This window comes from Apium graveolens, chromosome 1 (genome assembly GCF_009905375.1).
Source record: "Apium graveolens cultivar Ventura chromosome 1, ASM990537v1, whole genome shotgun sequence".
NCBI lineage: Eukaryota > Viridiplantae > Streptophyta > Magnoliopsida > Apiales > Apiaceae > Apium > Apium graveolens.
The window spans coordinates 181,296,860-181,315,911 of record NC_133647.1 but is presented as its reverse complement, the minus strand read 5'-3'; the positions used below and the strand labels follow the sequence as shown (position 1 = coordinate 181,315,911).

Sequence of the window (19,052 nt, the reverse complement as noted above, 5' to 3'; positions counted from 1 at the left end):
AAGGTGGTAATTTGCTAAATCAAAAACAAAACCAAGCCAACCAACTAGCAAATCATTTCATCAAAAATCAAAAAAATCAGCCAAGGCATTGTTCTTCATATTAGCTCTCGGCTTTTTGCCTTTTTCAAAGAAAAAAATTTCCAAAATCAAGATCCAAGCATCCTTAATTGGTAAGAAAATTCCCTAACCATCTTTATGCTTAGTTATGGCTATATCATGAGTTTAAGCCATTAATTCTTTCTCTAGCTTCTCCATTTAATCAATGAAGAAGACAATGAATAGTGTTTTCAAGTTTTTAACTTGAACTTTTTCTTGTTTTTCTTGAAGATCCAAGCTTTCCTAAGGCTTCTCCAAGCTTCTTAAGGCTTCCTAGCTCAACCCACCACTTCAAGGAAGGTATACCATTTTCAAACCCTAGGTTCATATATATTATAAGGTGATTTTGATGAGTAGGATGTTATTGTAGTTGTTGTTATGATTAGAGTTTGAGATTTGGAATGGTAGTGAAATGAAATGGTAATTTTGTGGTTTTGATTTAAAGAAACTTAAGAATGATTAAAGTAAAGTTTAAGCATAAGTATGAATGGTTAAATTGAATTTGTTGGGGTTGTTATGATGTGATAAGGATGGAGGATGGTTGTATGTTGGATTTGAGGTTGATTTGGGTTGTTTGTGAATGGGTTAAAATTTGGGAAATCGCGTAAACATAGTCGTCGTAATGTCCGATTTACCGTAGACTGTTTTTGTTCTTAACATCAGAACCCTTGAACTCACTGCTAGGTTTTGACCATTGTCATGTTTAGATAGCTCATGTTACGAGCTTCGTTTTGATATGTAGTTCGTTCGATTCCGATGCACGGTTTAGGAGAAACGACCGTTTTAAGTAACGGCGTTTCGCGAACGAAACATTTCCCCTCGCCTTACTTTGAAACCTTGGTTAAAGACCTTAAAGGACTAATTGGAGTATGAAACATTTATGGTAAGTGTGTTAGGCAGTTGGTAAGACACTCGCGAAGGAATCGCTTTAAAACTCGTAAAGGTTAAATTATTAAAAATGGTGGAGCCGAGGGTACCCGAGTGACTTAAGCAAATCAGTGAGCGCAAAACAAGCGTTAGAGTCTAAGTTAGTTATAGTATAGATTTACAAGTGATTTTGGTTTAATTCCAACTTACTTGTTGTTTATAGGTTATCAGACTCGTCCCGAGCCTTTCTCACCCCCAAGTCGCTCAGGCAAGTATTCTATCCGATACACTGTTGTTGTGATGTAAATGTATGCATATGCATTATCTTGTGATATTGCATGATTGTTATTAGCAAATTTTGCGATATATTGTAGCATGTGATATGGTATATATGCATGCCTGTTTCATATTCTTGAAATATATATCTGTTGGTTCATTTGATAATACCTATGCTAGAGGATAGTTGTATCTTGCATATACCCTTAGTATAGGGACTCAAAGGTGAAAATGTTTTCAAAAAAAAAACCGGGAGTCGAGGATCCCGAGTAGATTTTATATATATGGATATGGATATTTATTTATATATATATATGGTTATAGTTTTCCAAACTATTAATCGAATAAGGTTTATTCGATAACTTGAAACTTTATTTTATTATTGAATATTATTTCGAATATTATTCGAGGGCTTATGACTCCTTTTATTTATTTATCTGAATATTATTTGAATATTCATTCGAGGACTTATGACTCTTTTATATTATTATGAATATTATTTTGAATATTCATTTGAGGATCTATGACTCCGATTATTTGCTGAGGTATATTCTTTATTTTATTAAAGAATAAGGTGTCAATAATCAAACTTATTTTCGATTATTCAAATAAAGATAATACTTTCATATAAGTATATCTTTGGTTATTTAATACTCGTTTCAAGTATAAGTTAATACTTCTACTTCAATTATTTTTATAAAGATTATTCTTTATGGGAATATTATTTAAAACAATAATATTCAGTCATTTTCTAAATATTCTGGGGACTGATTTACTTCATTAAATCAGCCTTACTCCAAACACTCTTTAAAGTGTTTTCGAGTCTTCAAAATGATTTTTTTTAAAAAGTCAGAGCGGATCCCAAAACTCATTTTTTTTATATTTAAGATCTTCCTTTTTAAAGGGGATTTAAATACTCGCTCAAAACCTGGGGAATCCGGCTCTGTGGTGTATTTTATATTCGCAACAAGGTTGCAGATTTGGTAAATGAATTGATTACTTGCCCAACGTTCGGGAAGTAAGCCCCTCTCATTGAGTCGGCATAAGCGACAGGCCGGGGTACGGTCTATTATTGTGTAAGTGGCTCAGTGGGAGTCCATCAAATGCATAAGTGGCTGAGTGGCAGTCCAGCATAGGTCTTAATTATGACCAGGGTGATGACCAGTGGGGAATTCGTCCATCTACTAGTAGAAAAGGTTACTTATTGGTATCTTTGCCTGATCAGCGAGATATCGGGTTTATGCCAAAATTCTTTTCCTTTCCAAAATTCATTGGATGTTTCAAACTCTGTTCATACTTTGCATAACAGAGATTCCAGGAAATGTTTAAAGGGATATATATATGTGGATATATATATATCGGGACTAAATAAAGTATCTCATAACTTTTTCGTTCAATAATATTTCAAAGATTGAATCTATTCAAGTCTTATCTTGTGGTCTCATCAGTGGGATGAACTTTTGAAACTGATTATAACTTGAATGGTGGTAGTTCAAGTAGTATTGGGAAAGATATAAGTATATTGGGGTATTTGGTAACCTCGTCTTTTAAACTTATATCTAATTAATAATTGTCTTATGAATGACAAAGATTTTCAGAAAAACGTTGAGACAAGGTTAGATATATGAGATCACCTTGCAACGATATTTTTATACAGTTATACACTGGGATTTTGTGTATATTATGCATGGAAGAGGACTTCCAATATTTTGAAAAGTATATATGTATATATACTGAATATTTTGCGACTTCATCGCATTAAGATATCAAACTTGGTTCATTTCTTTTGACCAAGACTTTCATGAGTACTATGAGAAGGCTCATATACTAGTAAGTATATACTAGTAATTATCTTACACACGATAAAAGATTCTAGTAAGTATCCATTTAGATACTTATATTATTGTTATCACTATATATTATCTTGCGAGCTGTAAGGCTCACTCTTGCTTTATTTCTTCATCACACAACAACAGTTAGGAAAGATGGCCAGACTCCAGCAGACCCAGCGCAAGCGCGTGGGAAGCGTCCCGCGTCTTCCCGATGATGTTGTGGCTGCTATAGCTGCAGAGGTAGATCTATTGGTAGATCAGGCATTCTATTTTTGAGAATCAATTATTTATAATTATAACTTGTGGCAGATAATGGCAATTAACTGTAAATTTATCAAGTAATCATTTTGGGTTGTAATAATTTTAAATTGTGGATTCAAAGACTTGTACTTATTTCAATTTCATCTCTGAGACTATAACGGGTTGTGGTGTGTGTTAGTGTGGGGTCACAGCATAAGGTTATTATTATTAATTAAGTGAAGTGATATTGTGGAAAGAAAGACCGTGACGACCCGGATCCCCGACCCCGGATCTGGGGGTGTTACAGAAATGGTATCAGAGCTAAGCGTTATAAACCTCAGAGATGATGGGACGTTAAGATAATAAGTTCACTAAGATAATAAGAACTCTTGCCAAGTTCATAGTCGGACTACCTAACGTAGTACTGACAGTTAAAACCCTTATGGGAACCCTTATAAATATCGTGATAGGAGCGCAGTTCGTTATCGTATATGGTAGCGGGACTCCGAACCCTGAGGTTGAGGAGCAACAGCGCGATGATGTTTTATTACTAATTGGAGATCGGATTGTGGATCCGATAGAGTGTCCTAATGCAGGACCGGATGATGTTGATATTGAGGATGTAGCGGTTGAGGATGTTGTCCTAGAGGGATAGTTGTTGAGGAGGATCCCATGGAGGATCCTGACAAGATTGGATAAAGGACCACTGATGAATTGATGACCATGGTTTGGTCGACTACCAGAGGTAGGATTGGCCGGTCACTACCGGAGGTTCGTTCTAGTTGCAAAGATAGTAGCCCCTTTAACGCGGCTTACTCGTAAGACTGAGAAGTTCGAATGGACAGAGAAATGTGAGAACAGCTTTCAAGAACTGAAGCAGAGGTTGGTGATGGCCCTTATGCTGGCGTTGCCGGATGGAAAAAGAGATTTTGTGAAGTATAGTGACGCTTCGCACAAGGGCTTAGGGTGCGTGCTTATGCAGCACGGTAAGGTAATCGCGTATATGTCAAGACAATTAAGGTAATATGAAATTCGATATCCCCGCTCATGAGCTTAGGCTCGTGGCAATAGTTTTACCCTAAGGATTGGAGGCACTACTTGTATGGAGAGAAGTGCAAGAATTACCTAAGCCATAAGTGCTCTAGTACATTTTCACGTAGAAAGAGCTCAACATATGCCAGAGGAGGTAGTTAGAGCTAATCAAGAATAATGATTGGGAGATTCTTTATCATTCGGGGAAAGCCAATATGGTGGCTGATGCCCTTAGTAAAAAGGAGAGACTCAAGATGATAATGTCTTTTGGAGAGTTTATAAGAGATTTTGAGAAAATGGAAATAGAAGTGAAGGTAACCGGAGCCGGTACCGAAAAGCTGTTTAAGATTGCAATACAGCCCGAATTATTGGAAAAGATCATATTGTGCCAGAAAAAGTTATGAATGAAGGCAGGGAGCCAACAATTAGATAAAAGATTAATATCGAGAAAGATGATAAGGGAATAATGAGGTATTCCTATAGAATTTGGGTTCCAAAAGTTCAAGAGCGTAAGGATGAGAACTTAGTTGAGAGCCATAGTTTGAGGAATAAGATTTAGAGCAAACCCTGAACGTGATAGTCAGGGAGGTCGCCATCAAGATAGAAGGAACCCATGACATAATGGAGTGGAAAATGAGGATTTTAAATTAAAAGATGACCCCAATTATGGGGAGTAGGATGAAACATTTCATACTAAGGAAACAGAAAGTCGAGTAAGGAAAGGAGACCCGAGACGGTACTCCTATACGGCAATTCATGGACCTGTCTAAAAAGAACTTAGACTATTATCCCCAACCACCACCCTGAGGAGACAGTGCGGTGAGAAATTCTTTCAGGACCTTTAAATCGCTAAGCTCTCAGAGTTCCAAGGAACAAGCTGACCCAGTCGAGGCAAGAGCCTGGCTAAAGGAAATAGAGGAATCATTTGAGATTCTAAATGATTGACGAATCACAAAAGGCTATTTTTATCACTTACCCTCCTAAGAGAGAGGCCACCCGCTGGTGAAAGGCCAAGGAAGGCACGGAGCAAGAGATTATAATAAACTGATTAAAGTTCAGTCAATTGTTTTCAGGAAGGTACTGCCCAAAGTTATGGAGATAGCGTAAAAGCTTTAGAGCCAGAACAAAGGCGGACGAGTATGATGAATTGTGAATCTAAGTTGTAAAAAGTTGTCAAGATTCGTTCTAAGGACACGAATCCAGAATGACGGGACGTTTGAAATCTATGCTTATGTTGTGTTGGTTCATGAATTAATGATAAGAGAAAGGAAAATAAAAAGGAATTGAAGTGGAAAGGAATATAAAGGCATTAGAGTTTGAGGAATGATAAGGGAGTTGGGTATGAGGAAACCCTAAAGACTCGTAGCAATAGAAATAGAAAAGTATGCCTTCGTCAGGATGAGGGTGATTCACCATGAGTTAAAATTGATGGTTGAGGGCATAAGAGATACATATATATTATCCCCTGTAAGTTGGGAGGATTCGAAGAAACCTTGAGATAGTTCGAAGGATAAACAATGAGACGCGGATAGACTGAGGAGACAAGAAAGTAAGAAATCAAGAAAATTGGATGAAGGAAGTGACCTTCAAGAATGTGAAGTGTAAGACCAGTGGCTTGATACCCAGGAAGGGAGATGCCAGGTATGAAAGATATCCCAACATTGAGATGACTGTTGAGATAAACAACAAAAGTAAATAAGGATTTATTAAGAAGAAGTTCACGTTGAACACGACCAATATCTTCCAGATCATCCATGTGATCATTACCAAATCAGGAAAGAAAAGCGGATAACCATTTTTATCTTTTGGAGGCCATGTGGATTGACCTTAATTTGAATAAGGATGCTATTATGAAATTAGGTATCGACTATCGAGGTGGGAATGATGAATAAGATAATCTGTCAAGGATATATGACTTGATTTATCCATGGATGGATGCAGGTACCTTTTAAAGGTGGAATTAAGGCTAGAACATCGGTAACTTAAAATGAATCCTAGGGGAATGCATAAAGGTTTGCACTTCACCCTTAATAGGGACAGTATGAGTTTTGACAGTATGATTGGGAAAGGGTTAAGGTAGCAACAACCTTTAAGAATCAGTGGAGAAATTTTTCAGAAGTATATAGACAATGGTTCTAGTATTAGTAAATGGTATTTTGATATGCCCTGTATCTAGGGAATACAGGAGGAACGATGGAAGGATAACCTTAGAGGTTTTATAAGGAAAAAGGTAATATTCAAAATTCTCAAGAATAAAAATGTTGATAAAAGGAAATATGACATGATTATAATGATGCCAAGTGGGGCACGTGTTAAACCATGAGAAAGTATGGATCGAACCAGTAAAGGTTGAAATTGTTCTAGGCAATTAGGACTTAAGATAAAAGATGTTCTAAGTATGATTGAGAGTCAGTCGTGACAGTGATTAACCTCTAAAGACTGAGGCAATAACTTATGGAAAAATGGTGATATTTTTTTTTTATTTACTTACTCATCAGATATTAAAGAAAAGCATTTTCACATAAGCTGTGATTGAAATAAGGTAGAAAATTTATTTGGAAACGGTTAAAGTGACATTGACTGTAAGGAAATTTTACTATCAGGAAAGGCCAAAGAGGTGGCCGACACTTTAAAGGTAAGAGGATAATTATAGGCGCTTGTGCCAAAAGAATACAGTGTTAATGGTTAAAACTGTGAAGGTTGTATTATGGTTTGGAAGATTGACATTCCTTCTGATGACTGTGCAATACCCAGCCGTAATAGTAGTTGGTAAAGGTTTAATTCGTGTAATCGCCATGAGCGGGCTATCTATCTCAGAAGATACTATCTTGAGATAAGCCAGGACCATATTTCAAAAAGGACTAAACAAACCTTTGAGTTAAGTCTTCTATTGAAGGCATATGATTAAGAATGGTATTAACCTGCTATCGTTGCTTTGAGCGAAACTCTTCTGCAAATTTTATATGCTTCATGTCATGTATGTATGTCAGGATCAGGAGTGTACTCCATGAATCAAGAATGGTGATTATGTTAACTCCTTAGAAGAATTAGATATGACATATATGGACTCCGTATGGTTAGATATTAAGATTTCATGGAAAGTGAATGATGACAGTAGGTCAGTGGTGGACCAGAGTAAGGCAGCAAGGATTCTGCGAGTAATGAGCTGATTACAACCATGAGAGTTGTATTGGAATGGGTGTTGAGATTGAGCACCACTAATCGGGTCGTGGTAGTGTATAAGTTATCATTGATAGACTAATTAAGTAGAGTATCTACCTATTGAATATTTATTCCCTCTTATGAAAAGAGAGTCGTATTACTATATGAGGAAGGTTGCAGTGCAAGCATAGAACTCTAGTAACGATGATGTCTAGAATGAGATCCCAGATTCGATTTTCGATGTCGAGGGAGTTTCAAAGGTAATTGTGTATAAGCTCAAGGAAGAGCATGGGTCCATAGAATGATGGACGGGATAGCGAAAATATTTAGGCACGTGAAATGCGATGCTATAATACTTGATGTTGATATAAATACGTATATGTTTTGTTCTCCTATGACAAACCTCTATAGTTCAGAGGTAGGTTCCAAGCCAGATATTTTGTGGCAGTATATTTTTTCATATATACAATTCTCTTCAGTTCGTTCTTTTCTCTTCTTTTCATTTCATGTAAGCTGAGAAGAACAACCCTTCCAGAAGGGGAGGTATTGCCGAATGACTATCTATCTTTGTGATAGAAGCCTAGTAGGATACCACATGTTGTTTAATTGCTTGTCAAGTACTAAAGGCTGGCCACCTTCTGTACTAACTATGCGATATAACAAGTGTTCATGATCATAGTGATCTCTCAACAAATTCCTTTACTTCTATTTGATTGATCAAATTCCGGAAAATAGAGACAACTGAAAAAGGAGTAATAAAGTGGTGGTAGTATGCGGAATGGGAACACATTCGTGATACTAAGGTTGACGTGGTTATTAAAAGGTTATAGAACGCTAACGAGCAAAATTATAACCAGTATAATATTAGGAACGGAAGGTGATAGCGATTACGAACTGGAAAAGAATGGGTATTGAGAAGCAAAAGCTTTAATGTTAAAAGCTATAATGAGAGTCTGTGCAATAGACTTGAAAGAAATTAGAATGATCACTTAACACGGATTGAGTTTTCTTACGACAATAGATCATATGTCAGTATTGAGATATCGCCTTATGAAATCCTTGAGGGAAGACAATGTCGATCTCCCTTATGTTAGGATGAAGTTGTAGAGCGCAAGATGCTCGGACCCGCAGTAGTCCAAAGGACCAAGGATATGATAGATCTAATCAGAGGACGGCTGGTAGTAGCCCAAGATGGACATGATAAGTATGTTGATTTCACACGAAAGGATAAAGAGTATGAAATAGGGGACCTAGTAATGTTATAGGTATCCCTTAGAAAGGATTGATGAGGTTCGGAAAGAAAGGAAAGCTAAGTCTACAATTTGTTGGACCCTTGGATATATTAAGATGTTTGGGAAGTTAGCATATGAGCTAGCCCTAACCCCGAACATGTAGCAGGTCGTAACGTGTTTCACGTATCAATGTTAAGGAAGTGTAATTCAGATGCCAGATAAATAGAGGCATATGAGCGCATAGATATGCAACCCGACGTAACCTATATGGAGCAACCAGGAAGGGTTATAGAGTGAAAAAGGAACAAGTGCTTAGGAGAAGGATTATCAAACTAGGCAGAGTTTGGTGGTAGAACCACAATGTGGGAAAATTGACTCGAGAGTTAGAAAGTGTAATGCTAAGCAAGTATTCCCATTTGTTTTCTATCTGATTCCGGGACGGAATCCTTTTAAGGAGGGGAGACTGTAATAACCCCAATTTTTGAGAAATTTTGAAACCCTTATGAATAGTGTTTTTGCTGAACGAGAAAACTTTTCATGCCACACTATGTAGGGGTTCTGATATGGATTTTCTGGGATTTTATTAGTACTATATGAAGTATATAAGTGTATGTAAATATCGTCAGAACCCAATTCCGAACACTTTGGTTTTTCCCGGAAATCCACAAGATACGGAGAGAATTGAGTATAAGGTAACAGGATAAAAAGGATTTAAATTAAAGGATTATAATAGAGGATCATAAAAAGGAATATAACGTATTGAGAAAGGTTAAGGGAACCTAAGTAATAAGATCCCGGGTATGATCCTTCAAACGATAAACGAGAACGAAAGTTAAGCGAACCGTACAACAGATCAGCGGTCATTAGGCAAACGATTAGGAAGCTAATCAAAGGGTTTAATGGGAGTGATGTCATCCAACCAATAGAAAGGAGACAAGGAAGGGAGGATGACATCATAAGGGTGACATAAGCATGACATGGAAGAAGGGAGGTGTGGTTGATTAAGGACCACACAAATTCAAGGGCAAGGTGGTAATTTGCTAAATCAAAAACAAAACCAAGCCAACCAACTAGCAAATCATTTCATCAAAAATCAAAAAAATCAGCCAAGGCATTGTTCTTCATATTAGCTCTCGGCTTTTTGCCTTTTTCAAAGAAAAAAATTTCCAAAATCAAGATCCAAGCATCCTTAATTGGTAAGAAAATTCCCTAACCATCTTTATGCTTAGTTATGGCTATATCATGAGTTTAAGCCATTAATTCTTTCTCTAGCTTCTCCATTTAATCAATGAAGAAGGCAATGAATAGTGTTTTCAAGTTTTTAATTTGAACTTTTTCTTGTTTTTCTTGAAGATCCAAGCTTTCCTAAGGCTTCTCCAAGCTTCTTAAGGCTTCCTAGCTCAACCCACCACTTCAAGGAAGGTATACCATTTTCAAACCCTAGGTTCATATATATTATAAGGTGATTTTGATGAGTAGGATGTTATTGTAGTTGTTGTTATGATTAGAGTTTGAGATTTGGAATGGTAGTGAAATGAAATGGTAATTTTGTGGTTTTGATTTAAAGAAACTTAAGAATGATTAAAGTAAAGTTTAAGCATAAGTATGAATGGTTAAATTGAATTTGTTGGGGTTGTTATGATGTGATAAGGATGGAGGATGGTTGTATGTTGGATTTGAGGTTGATTTGGGTTGTTTGTGAATGGGTTAAAATTTGGGAAATCGCGTAAACATAGCCGTCGTAATGTCCGATTTACCGTAGACTGTTTTTGTTCTTAACATCAGAACCCTTGAACTCACTGCTAGGTTTTGACCATTGTCATGTTTAGATAGCTCATGTTACGAGCTTCGTTTTGATATGTAGTTCGTTCGATTCCGATGCACGGTTTAGGAGAAACGACCGTTTTAAGTAACGGCGTTTCGCGAACGAAACATTTCCCCTCGCCTTACTTTGAAACCTTGGTTAAAGACCTTAAAGGACTAATTGGAGTATGAAACATTTATGGTAAGTGTGTTAGGCAGTTGATAAGACACTCGCGAAGGAATCGCTTTAAAACTCGTAAAGGTTAAATTATTAAAAATGGTGGAGCCGAGGGTACCCGAGTGACTTAAGCAAATCAGTGAGCGCAAAACAAGCGTTAGAGTCTAAGTTAGTTATAGTATAGATTTACAAGTGATTTTGGTTTAATTCCAACTTACTTGTTGTTTATAGGTTATCAGACTCGTCCCGAGCCTTTCTCACCCCCAAGTCGCTCAGGCAAGTATTCTATCCGATACACTGTTGTTGTGATGTAAATGTATGCATATGCATTATCTTGTGATATTGCATGATTGTTATTAGCAAATTTTGCGATATATTGTAGCATGTGATATGGTATATATGCATGCCTGTTTCATATTCTTGAAATATATATCTGTTGGTTCATTTGATAATACCTATGCTAGAGGATAGTTGTATCTTGCATATACCCTTAGTATAGGGACTCAAAGGTGAAAATGTTTTCAAAAAAAAAAACCGGGAGTCGAGGATCCCGAGTAGATTTTATATATATGGATATGGATATTTATTTATATATATATATGGTTATAGTTTTCCAAACTATTAATCGAATAAGGTTTATTCGATAACTTGAAACTTTATTTTATTATTGAATATTATTTCGAATATTATTCGAGGGCTTATGACTCCTTTTATTTATTTATCTGAATATTATTTGAATATTCATTCGAGGACTTATGACTCTTTTATATTATTATGAATATTATTTTGAATATTCATTTGAGGATCTATGACTCCGATTATTTGCTGAGGTATATTCTTTATTTTATTAAAGAATAAGGTGTCAATAATCAAACTTATTTTCGATTATTCAAATAAAGATAATACTTTCATATAAGTATATCTTTGGTTATTTAATACTCGTTTCAAGTATAAGTTAATACTTCTACTTCAATTATTTTTATAAAGATTATTCTTTATGGGAATATTATTTAAAACAATAATATTCAGTCATTTTCTAAATATTCTGGGGACTGATTTACTTCATTAAATCAGCCTTACTCCAAACACTCTTTAAAGTGTTTTCGAGTCTTCAAAATGATTTTTTTTAAAAAGTCAGAGCGGATCCCAAAACTCATTTTTTTTATATTTAAGATCTTCCTTTTTAAAGGGGATTTAAATACTCGCTCAAAACCTGGGGAATCCGGCTCTGTGGTGTATTTTATATTCGCAACAAGGTTGCAGATTTGGTAAATGAATTGATTACTTGCCCAACGTTCGGGAAGTAAGCCCCTCTCATTGAGTCGGCATAAGCGACAGGCCGGGGTACGGTCTATTATTGTGTAAGTGGCTCAGTGGGAGTCCATCAAATGCATAAGTGGCTGAGTGGCAGTCCAGCATAGGTCTTAATTATGACCAGGGTGATGACCAGTGGGGAATTCGTCCATCTACTAGTAGAAAAGGTTACTTATTGGTATCTTTGCCTGATCAGCGAGATATCGGGTTTATGCCAAAATTCTTTTCCTTTCCAAAATTCATTGGATGTTTCAAACTCTGTTCATACTTTGCATAACAGAGATTCCAGGAAATGTTTAAAGGGATATATATATGTGGATATATATATATCGGGACTAAATAAAGTATCTCATAACTTTTTCGTTCAATAATATTTCAAAGATTGAATCTATTCAAGTCTTATCTTGTGGTCTCATCAGTGGGATGAACTTTTGAAACTGATTATAACTTGAATGGTGGTAGTTCAAGTAGTATTGGGAAAGATATAAGTATATTGGGGTATTTGGTAACCTCGTCTTTTAAACTTATATCTAATTAATAATTGTCTTATGAATGACAAAGATTTTCAGAAAAACGTTGAGACAAGGTTAGATATATGAGATCACCTTGCAACGATATTTTTATACAGTTATACACTGGGATTTTGTGTATATTATGCATGGAAGAGGACTTCCAATATTTTGAAAAGTATATATGTATATATACTGAATATTTTGCGACTTCATCGCATTAAGATATCAAACTTGGTTCATTTCTTTTGACCAAGACTTTCATGAGTACTATGAGAAGGCTCATATACTAGTAAGTATATACTAGTAATTATCTTACACACGATAAAAGATTCTAGTAAGTATCCATTTAGATACTTATATTATTGTTATCACTATATATTATCTTGCGAGCTGTAAGGCTCACTCTTGCTTTATTTCTTCATCACACAACAACAGTTAGGAAAGATGGCCAGACTCCAGCAGACCCAGCGCAAGCGCGTGGGAAGCGTCCCGCGTCTTCCCGATGATGTTGTGGCTGCTATAGCTGCAGAGGTAGATCTATTGGTAGATCAGGCATTCTATTTTTGAGAATCAATTATGTATAATTATAACTTGTGGCAGATAATGGCAATTAACTGTAAATTTATCAAGTAATCATTTTGGGTTGTAATAATTTTAAATTGTGGATTCAAAGACTTGTACTTATTTCAATTTCATCTCTGAGACTATAACGGGTTGTGGTGTGTGTTAGTGTGGGGTCACAGCATAAGGTTATTATTATTAATTAAGTGAAGTGATATTGTGGAAAGAAAGACCGTGACGACCCGGATCCCCGACCCCGGATCTGGGGGTGTTACAGGCAGAATACTGTCACCTATTTTTACTAAGAAACTGAACCCATAAACGGAAGAAGGGTAGGAAAATGAGGAAGAAACAGATTTAGAAATAGAAACAGATTTAGAAATAGAAACAGATTCTGAAACGAAGGGGACTAAAACAGGAACAAGAGGGATCCACCGAAGAAGATCCTTCTCCTTCCCTTTTTTCGGAAAAAAAAGGAGGATCCGGACAAAATCAATGAAACGGAAGAGATCCGAGTGAATGGAAAGGAAAAAACAAAGGATGAATTACACTTTACAGAGACACGCTATAACAATAGCCCAGTTTATAAAGGCCTTTTCTGGTTTGAAAAACCTCTTCTGACCTTTCTTTTCGATTATAAACGATGAAATTGCCCATTACGATACATACAAAATAATAGATTTGAAAGGGCTGCAAGAAAAGAAATGTCACAATATTTTTTTTTATACATGCCGAAGTGATGGAAAAGAAAGAATCTCTTTTACGTATCCGCCTAGCTTGTCAACTTTTGGAGAAATGATACAAAGAAGGATGTCCCTGCCCACACTAGAAAAACTCTCTTCGGATGAACCGTACGATCATTGGGTTTATACTAACCAACACAAAAATAACAACTTAAACAACGAGTTTTTAAATAGAATTGAGGCTCTAGATACGGGATTTTTTCTCTAGATATACTCGAAAAAAGTACTAGATTATTTAATGATAAGACTCGAAAATATTACTTGCCTAAAATGTATGATCCCATTTTGAATGGGTTCTATCGGGGAACAATCAAAAAAAAAAATCACCTTCAATCATAAATAAAATAAGCAAGTTGGGATGTCGTAGGGATGTATGATATCACATAATTATTCACTAAATTGATTCAACTGGTGAATCGTAGGGATGTCGTATCAACATATCTAACAGAAGTAAGCAAGTTGGGTAAGACGATACTTGGCTTGATATGCAAAGGATTGGGACTTGAAAAGGGATATTTTGACGGAATTAGTGAAGTTGAGTTACTGTCAGCCAATATGTATCCGCCATGTCCTGATCCGAGTTTAACATTGGGAATACGGAGACACCATGACCCTAGCATCATAACTATTCTCCACCAAGGTAATGTTCCCGGCCTTCAAGTCATGAAAGACGGAAACTGGATCACTGTTGGGGCTGTGGCCAATGCACTTGTTGTTAATATTGGCAACCAGTTAGAGGTGATGCATGACTTTTTTTATGTTTATTTTTGGGACAGTGACTGAATTATTTAATTTTATAGAAATGCGATTGAGTATTAACTTTGAGTTGGGGATGCAGATTTTTAGTAATGGGATGTTAAAAAGTGTGGAACATCGGGTGGTGACGAATTCAAGTGAAACTAGGCTTAGCATTACAGCTTTTATCAACCCTTCTCCGAGCTGCTTTGTGGAACCTGCACAAGCGTTGGTCACTGAACTTAATCCAGCGCAGTATAAGCCAACACTGTACAAAGAATTTATCTGCAAGTCTGGAGCTCTTGGTACTCACACCAAGGATTTGCAGCGTGAATAACCTCATTTAATTGCCTGCATATAGTACATTACTTCTACCAAAAGTTGTATGATTTACTTAAGGTTCTGGTACTTGTACTGTAGTTATAATATTGCCATCTTTTACAACTTTCTTCGGGGTTCTTCAGATCGATCCATGAAAAGAAAAAGGTCAAGTACCAAAATAATGACGCTGTAAAATGCATTTACAATTGCTATGCTTTTACTTCATTCAGTACATATTAAATAGTCCATGCCTCTTTTGTACATAAATAACTATGCTGCATATATGTTTACTGTTTATGCCTCTCAGCCCTCAGGCCATAACAACGTTAATGTTAACATACTAATATTAAATCCGGATTATTAATTCACGTTTAAAGCATCCTGTCTCTGTTTACCGCTCCCTCGTCATTTTTATACATTTTGTTTTTAGATGTTTCATTCCATTCTAACCATATTAAAACTTATCAAAAATATTAAAAAATTTATAATATAAAAATTAATTACACCATAATAACTTTATACATTTAATATTGATTGATCTTATCACTTTAGCCATTTTCCTTATTTTTTTCTTACAACAGTTTACTTTTTTTTTATCATCGTACCCAAACCAAATATATGGAATTCATCGGGACGGAGGGAGTTATAGAGTACCATTTTTATAAGTTATCAAATTTTTCAAAAATTCTCCATAGGTTTTGACTTTTCTTTCAAATATATTTAATAAATTTATTACAATTAATTATTTTTGAAATTTTTTTTGTTATAAATATATTTAATATTTTTAATATTATTAGAATTTATCCAATTCTTACTACAATTTATCACTTATATTAATCTTCAATTTGTGATAAATTTATAATCAGTAACTCTATCGATTAGTTATGGTTTACGATTTCAACAACTACGATATATACACAAAAATCATGCTCAGGAAAGCAGGTTGTCCCTTGCGAGTTGCGACGTGGTCAAATAATTTCTCATAATTAAGATATGTTTCAAGTGATATCCAAATATTGGTCTAGATTTCGAAAATGAAGGTAATGGGTTGAGACACCGTTTTACGATTTATCCGGCTATTTCTAAATAATTGAATAATTTATCGAATTTAGCAAATTAAAAAAATATTTTTGATGATCAATCAACCAATCAGAAACCTAGCGCCTCATTTTTGAGAAAATTTTGGTAATTATTTTTAGACGGGACTTGGGAGTAAAACTTTTTTGACAACAGTAAGTAGGAGTAACATACTCGATCCGCATGATTTAAGAAAAGCCCACTAGCCCACCATTTTAGGCATCCAAGGTTTGGGCTGAAAGAACGAGACAAGTCGCTCCCCTTGCACGAATTTGCTATCTTGGCTTTCATATCTATACTAGTCTTAAAATCCGTGCGATGAACGGATTTTGTATAATATTATGTAATTTTTGAATTTAATTTAAAGTGAAAATTTTAAACTCTGAAATTTATTTATTAAAATTTTTTAATAATATAAATTGATAATAATTTTAAATATTCACGTGTATAAATTAGTGATATTTTAATTTAAAAAGAAATATCACTAGTTAAAATATGTAATTTTATTGATATTTATAGGTGTGTTGATCAAAGATAATTATCTTTTAATTAAAAGGTAAGTTTTAGTTCACATCAATAGTATACGAATTATTTTTAGTGTTGTATACCGACTAAATTCAAGTTTACTTGATTTTCAGGCTATTGCATGAACTCGTGGGATTTATCCAGCACTCGAAGGTAGCGGTTGCGGGTTCCCTACGATAAAAAAATCCAACTAATTGTATTCATATTTATTTTTGGTTTAATTTATCATATATATCTACTATCAAAATTTTAATACTTCGGCTATTAGGGTTGGATCTAATTATCATTCTTCTAAATCTACATTATATCTACCAACAAATTAGTTAGACTTTAATTTTAAATTAACACATATCAATAATATAAAAATTATCTTAATTCAAATTTAATTTTAATTTTATCGTTGTCAATAATAAATATTATTTTATTTTAATCTCGGACTCGTTATATCAACCAGCTAATTACATTTAGTTTGTTTTCAATGTTAGTTTATCTCTAGGTGAATATTATTTTATTTTAAATCGAATAGATTATATATTTTATTTTAGCTTGATCATATTATATAGACAAAAGTATTATATTTCAAATTTTATTTTTCTTTTAGGGCGGTTCAATTATTTTTTTAAGATGGATTAGTAATATTTATTATTTTGTTTTAGCATGAGGTAGCAAATTTTATTTTATCCTCAGGCTCGTTATATCAACTCAAATCCTGCTAATTATATTTAGTTTTTTGTTTAATTTTATTTTAGCATGGGGTAAATATAATTTTGTTTTAAACCGAATGAATAATATATATAATTTAATTTTAACATGATAACATTATATCAGCTAAACTTATTTTAATGTTTTATTTAAAATTGGATATGATTCTATTTAGCGCAGCCCGGATGAATAGTATATAGTTTTTTTTGTTTAAACCAAGACTATTAGACATATTATAATTCTATTTTTATTCGAATAATTTTATTGTGAATATTAATCTATTTATGAGTGTGTTTAATTTTAAATATTACTATAATTACGGTGACCAGACCGACTACCAACCAAATTTTCATTGTTTCGTCTTTAATATAATAGTATTGATAGTATAGATATACTTCTGTATTATTACAAGATTAAAATCGGTGCTATGCATCAATTTTTTAAATTTATATATTTAGAAAAAATTATATTTATATAATATTATTTGATAATTGAACCAAACGACGAATAATTATATCATATTTCGCTTATTGTAGTATAGTTTAAATAGTATATTTATACTATCTTATAATAGACAAAATATTGAAAATTTGGTTAGTACGGTACTTCATTAATTTACATAATTGCCCTTACTTAATAATTTCATTATTTTACTTAATTACCCTTACTTAATTTGTATATAAACCAACTATCTTTTTAAGTAAAATACTTTATCTTTTTTTTATCATATCTACATTGTAATTAATATTGAAGTCAATTTTTTCATCACTCTATCTATACTACTGTATTAAAGATGAAATATTGAAAATTTGGTTGTTGGTCCTTGGTCGCCTTTATTTTCGTAACTCCAAATATGTAATTATATCTATTTATCTATCTATACTATTATATCAAAAATGAAATATTAAAAATTTGGTTCTTGGTTCTTCGTCAACTTTATTTTGGCAACTTTATATTTAACATAAACATTATTCATAATAGACTAATACTCACAATATAATTATATAAATACAGATATAATTAAATATGTATAATGGTTTCTAGCCGTGACAAAATAATATATACTATTGACATGAACCAAAACAATTATGTTATTCAGCTGGTGTAAAACTAAATAATTAAATATATATAATGGTCTCTTGCTAAAAAAATATAAACTAAGCACTGGGGCCAAAATAATTATATTATTGAACAGATTTAAAACATAATTAAAATTAGAATAATTGGTTGGTAGGTATGACAGTCGGGGATAAAATAAAATAATATACACTATTAATACGGGTTTAAACAACATCATACTACTGACTCGAGCTTAAATTAAAAAAAAACTAAATATTATTAGTTGATTTGTTGTATCGGTCTAAAACACAATAATAATTATTACCGATGCAGTTTAAAATAATATATATTACTTATCAGGCTAACTAAATATTCGTACTCCTCCAGACTAAGACTAAATACAACTAATTCGTCAGTTGATACAATGACACCAAGTTAAAATAAATAATATATATTAACCATCTAGACAAAAACTAAATAATATTCAACCTGAACTAAAATATAATTATAAACAAACCAAATATAATTACTTAAATTTGGTTAATATAAATGTCTTATACAAAGAAAATGAGGGTAAATAATACAATTAAACTTAATTTCTTCTTAATCAATTAACATGATATTGTCAAAAAAATGAATATTCATGCTCAATGTCAATAATCGTAGAATTCAAAATTTCAAAACACTTTCAAGTACATCTTTTACGAACAACATTTATCAGTTGACTAATAAAAAATGGAAGAAAGTTAATTTAACAACAAAAAAATTACATATATTTCATTGAT

At 33.7% G+C, this 19,052-nt stretch overlaps 2 protein-coding genes across 2 annotated transcripts in view; both read left to right on the top strand.

Moving 5' to 3' along the window:
- Window positions 1-13,752, top strand: part of LOC141712626 (protein TIC 214) — a 14,976-nt gene extending 1,224 nt beyond the window's left edge. Inside the window, 3 exon segments of the mRNA XM_074515635.1 lie at window positions 13,383-13,437; window positions 13,511-13,565; window positions 13,567-13,752. Of these exon segments, the coding sequence (XP_074371736.1) occupies window positions 13,383-13,437; window positions 13,511-13,565; window positions 13,567-13,752 (296 nt within the window).
- Window positions 13,753-14,118: 366 nt separating this feature from the next.
- Window positions 14,119-14,920, top strand: LOC141712617 (hyoscyamine 6-dioxygenase-like). Its single transcript, XM_074515625.1, has 3 exons — window positions 14,119-14,141; window positions 14,271-14,586; window positions 14,687-14,920. The coding sequence occupies exons 1-3, from the start codon at window positions 14,119-14,121 to the stop codon at window positions 14,918-14,920; spliced, it is 573 nt and encodes a 190-aa protein (XP_074371726.1).
- Window positions 14,921-19,052: the final 4,132 nt, after the last annotated feature.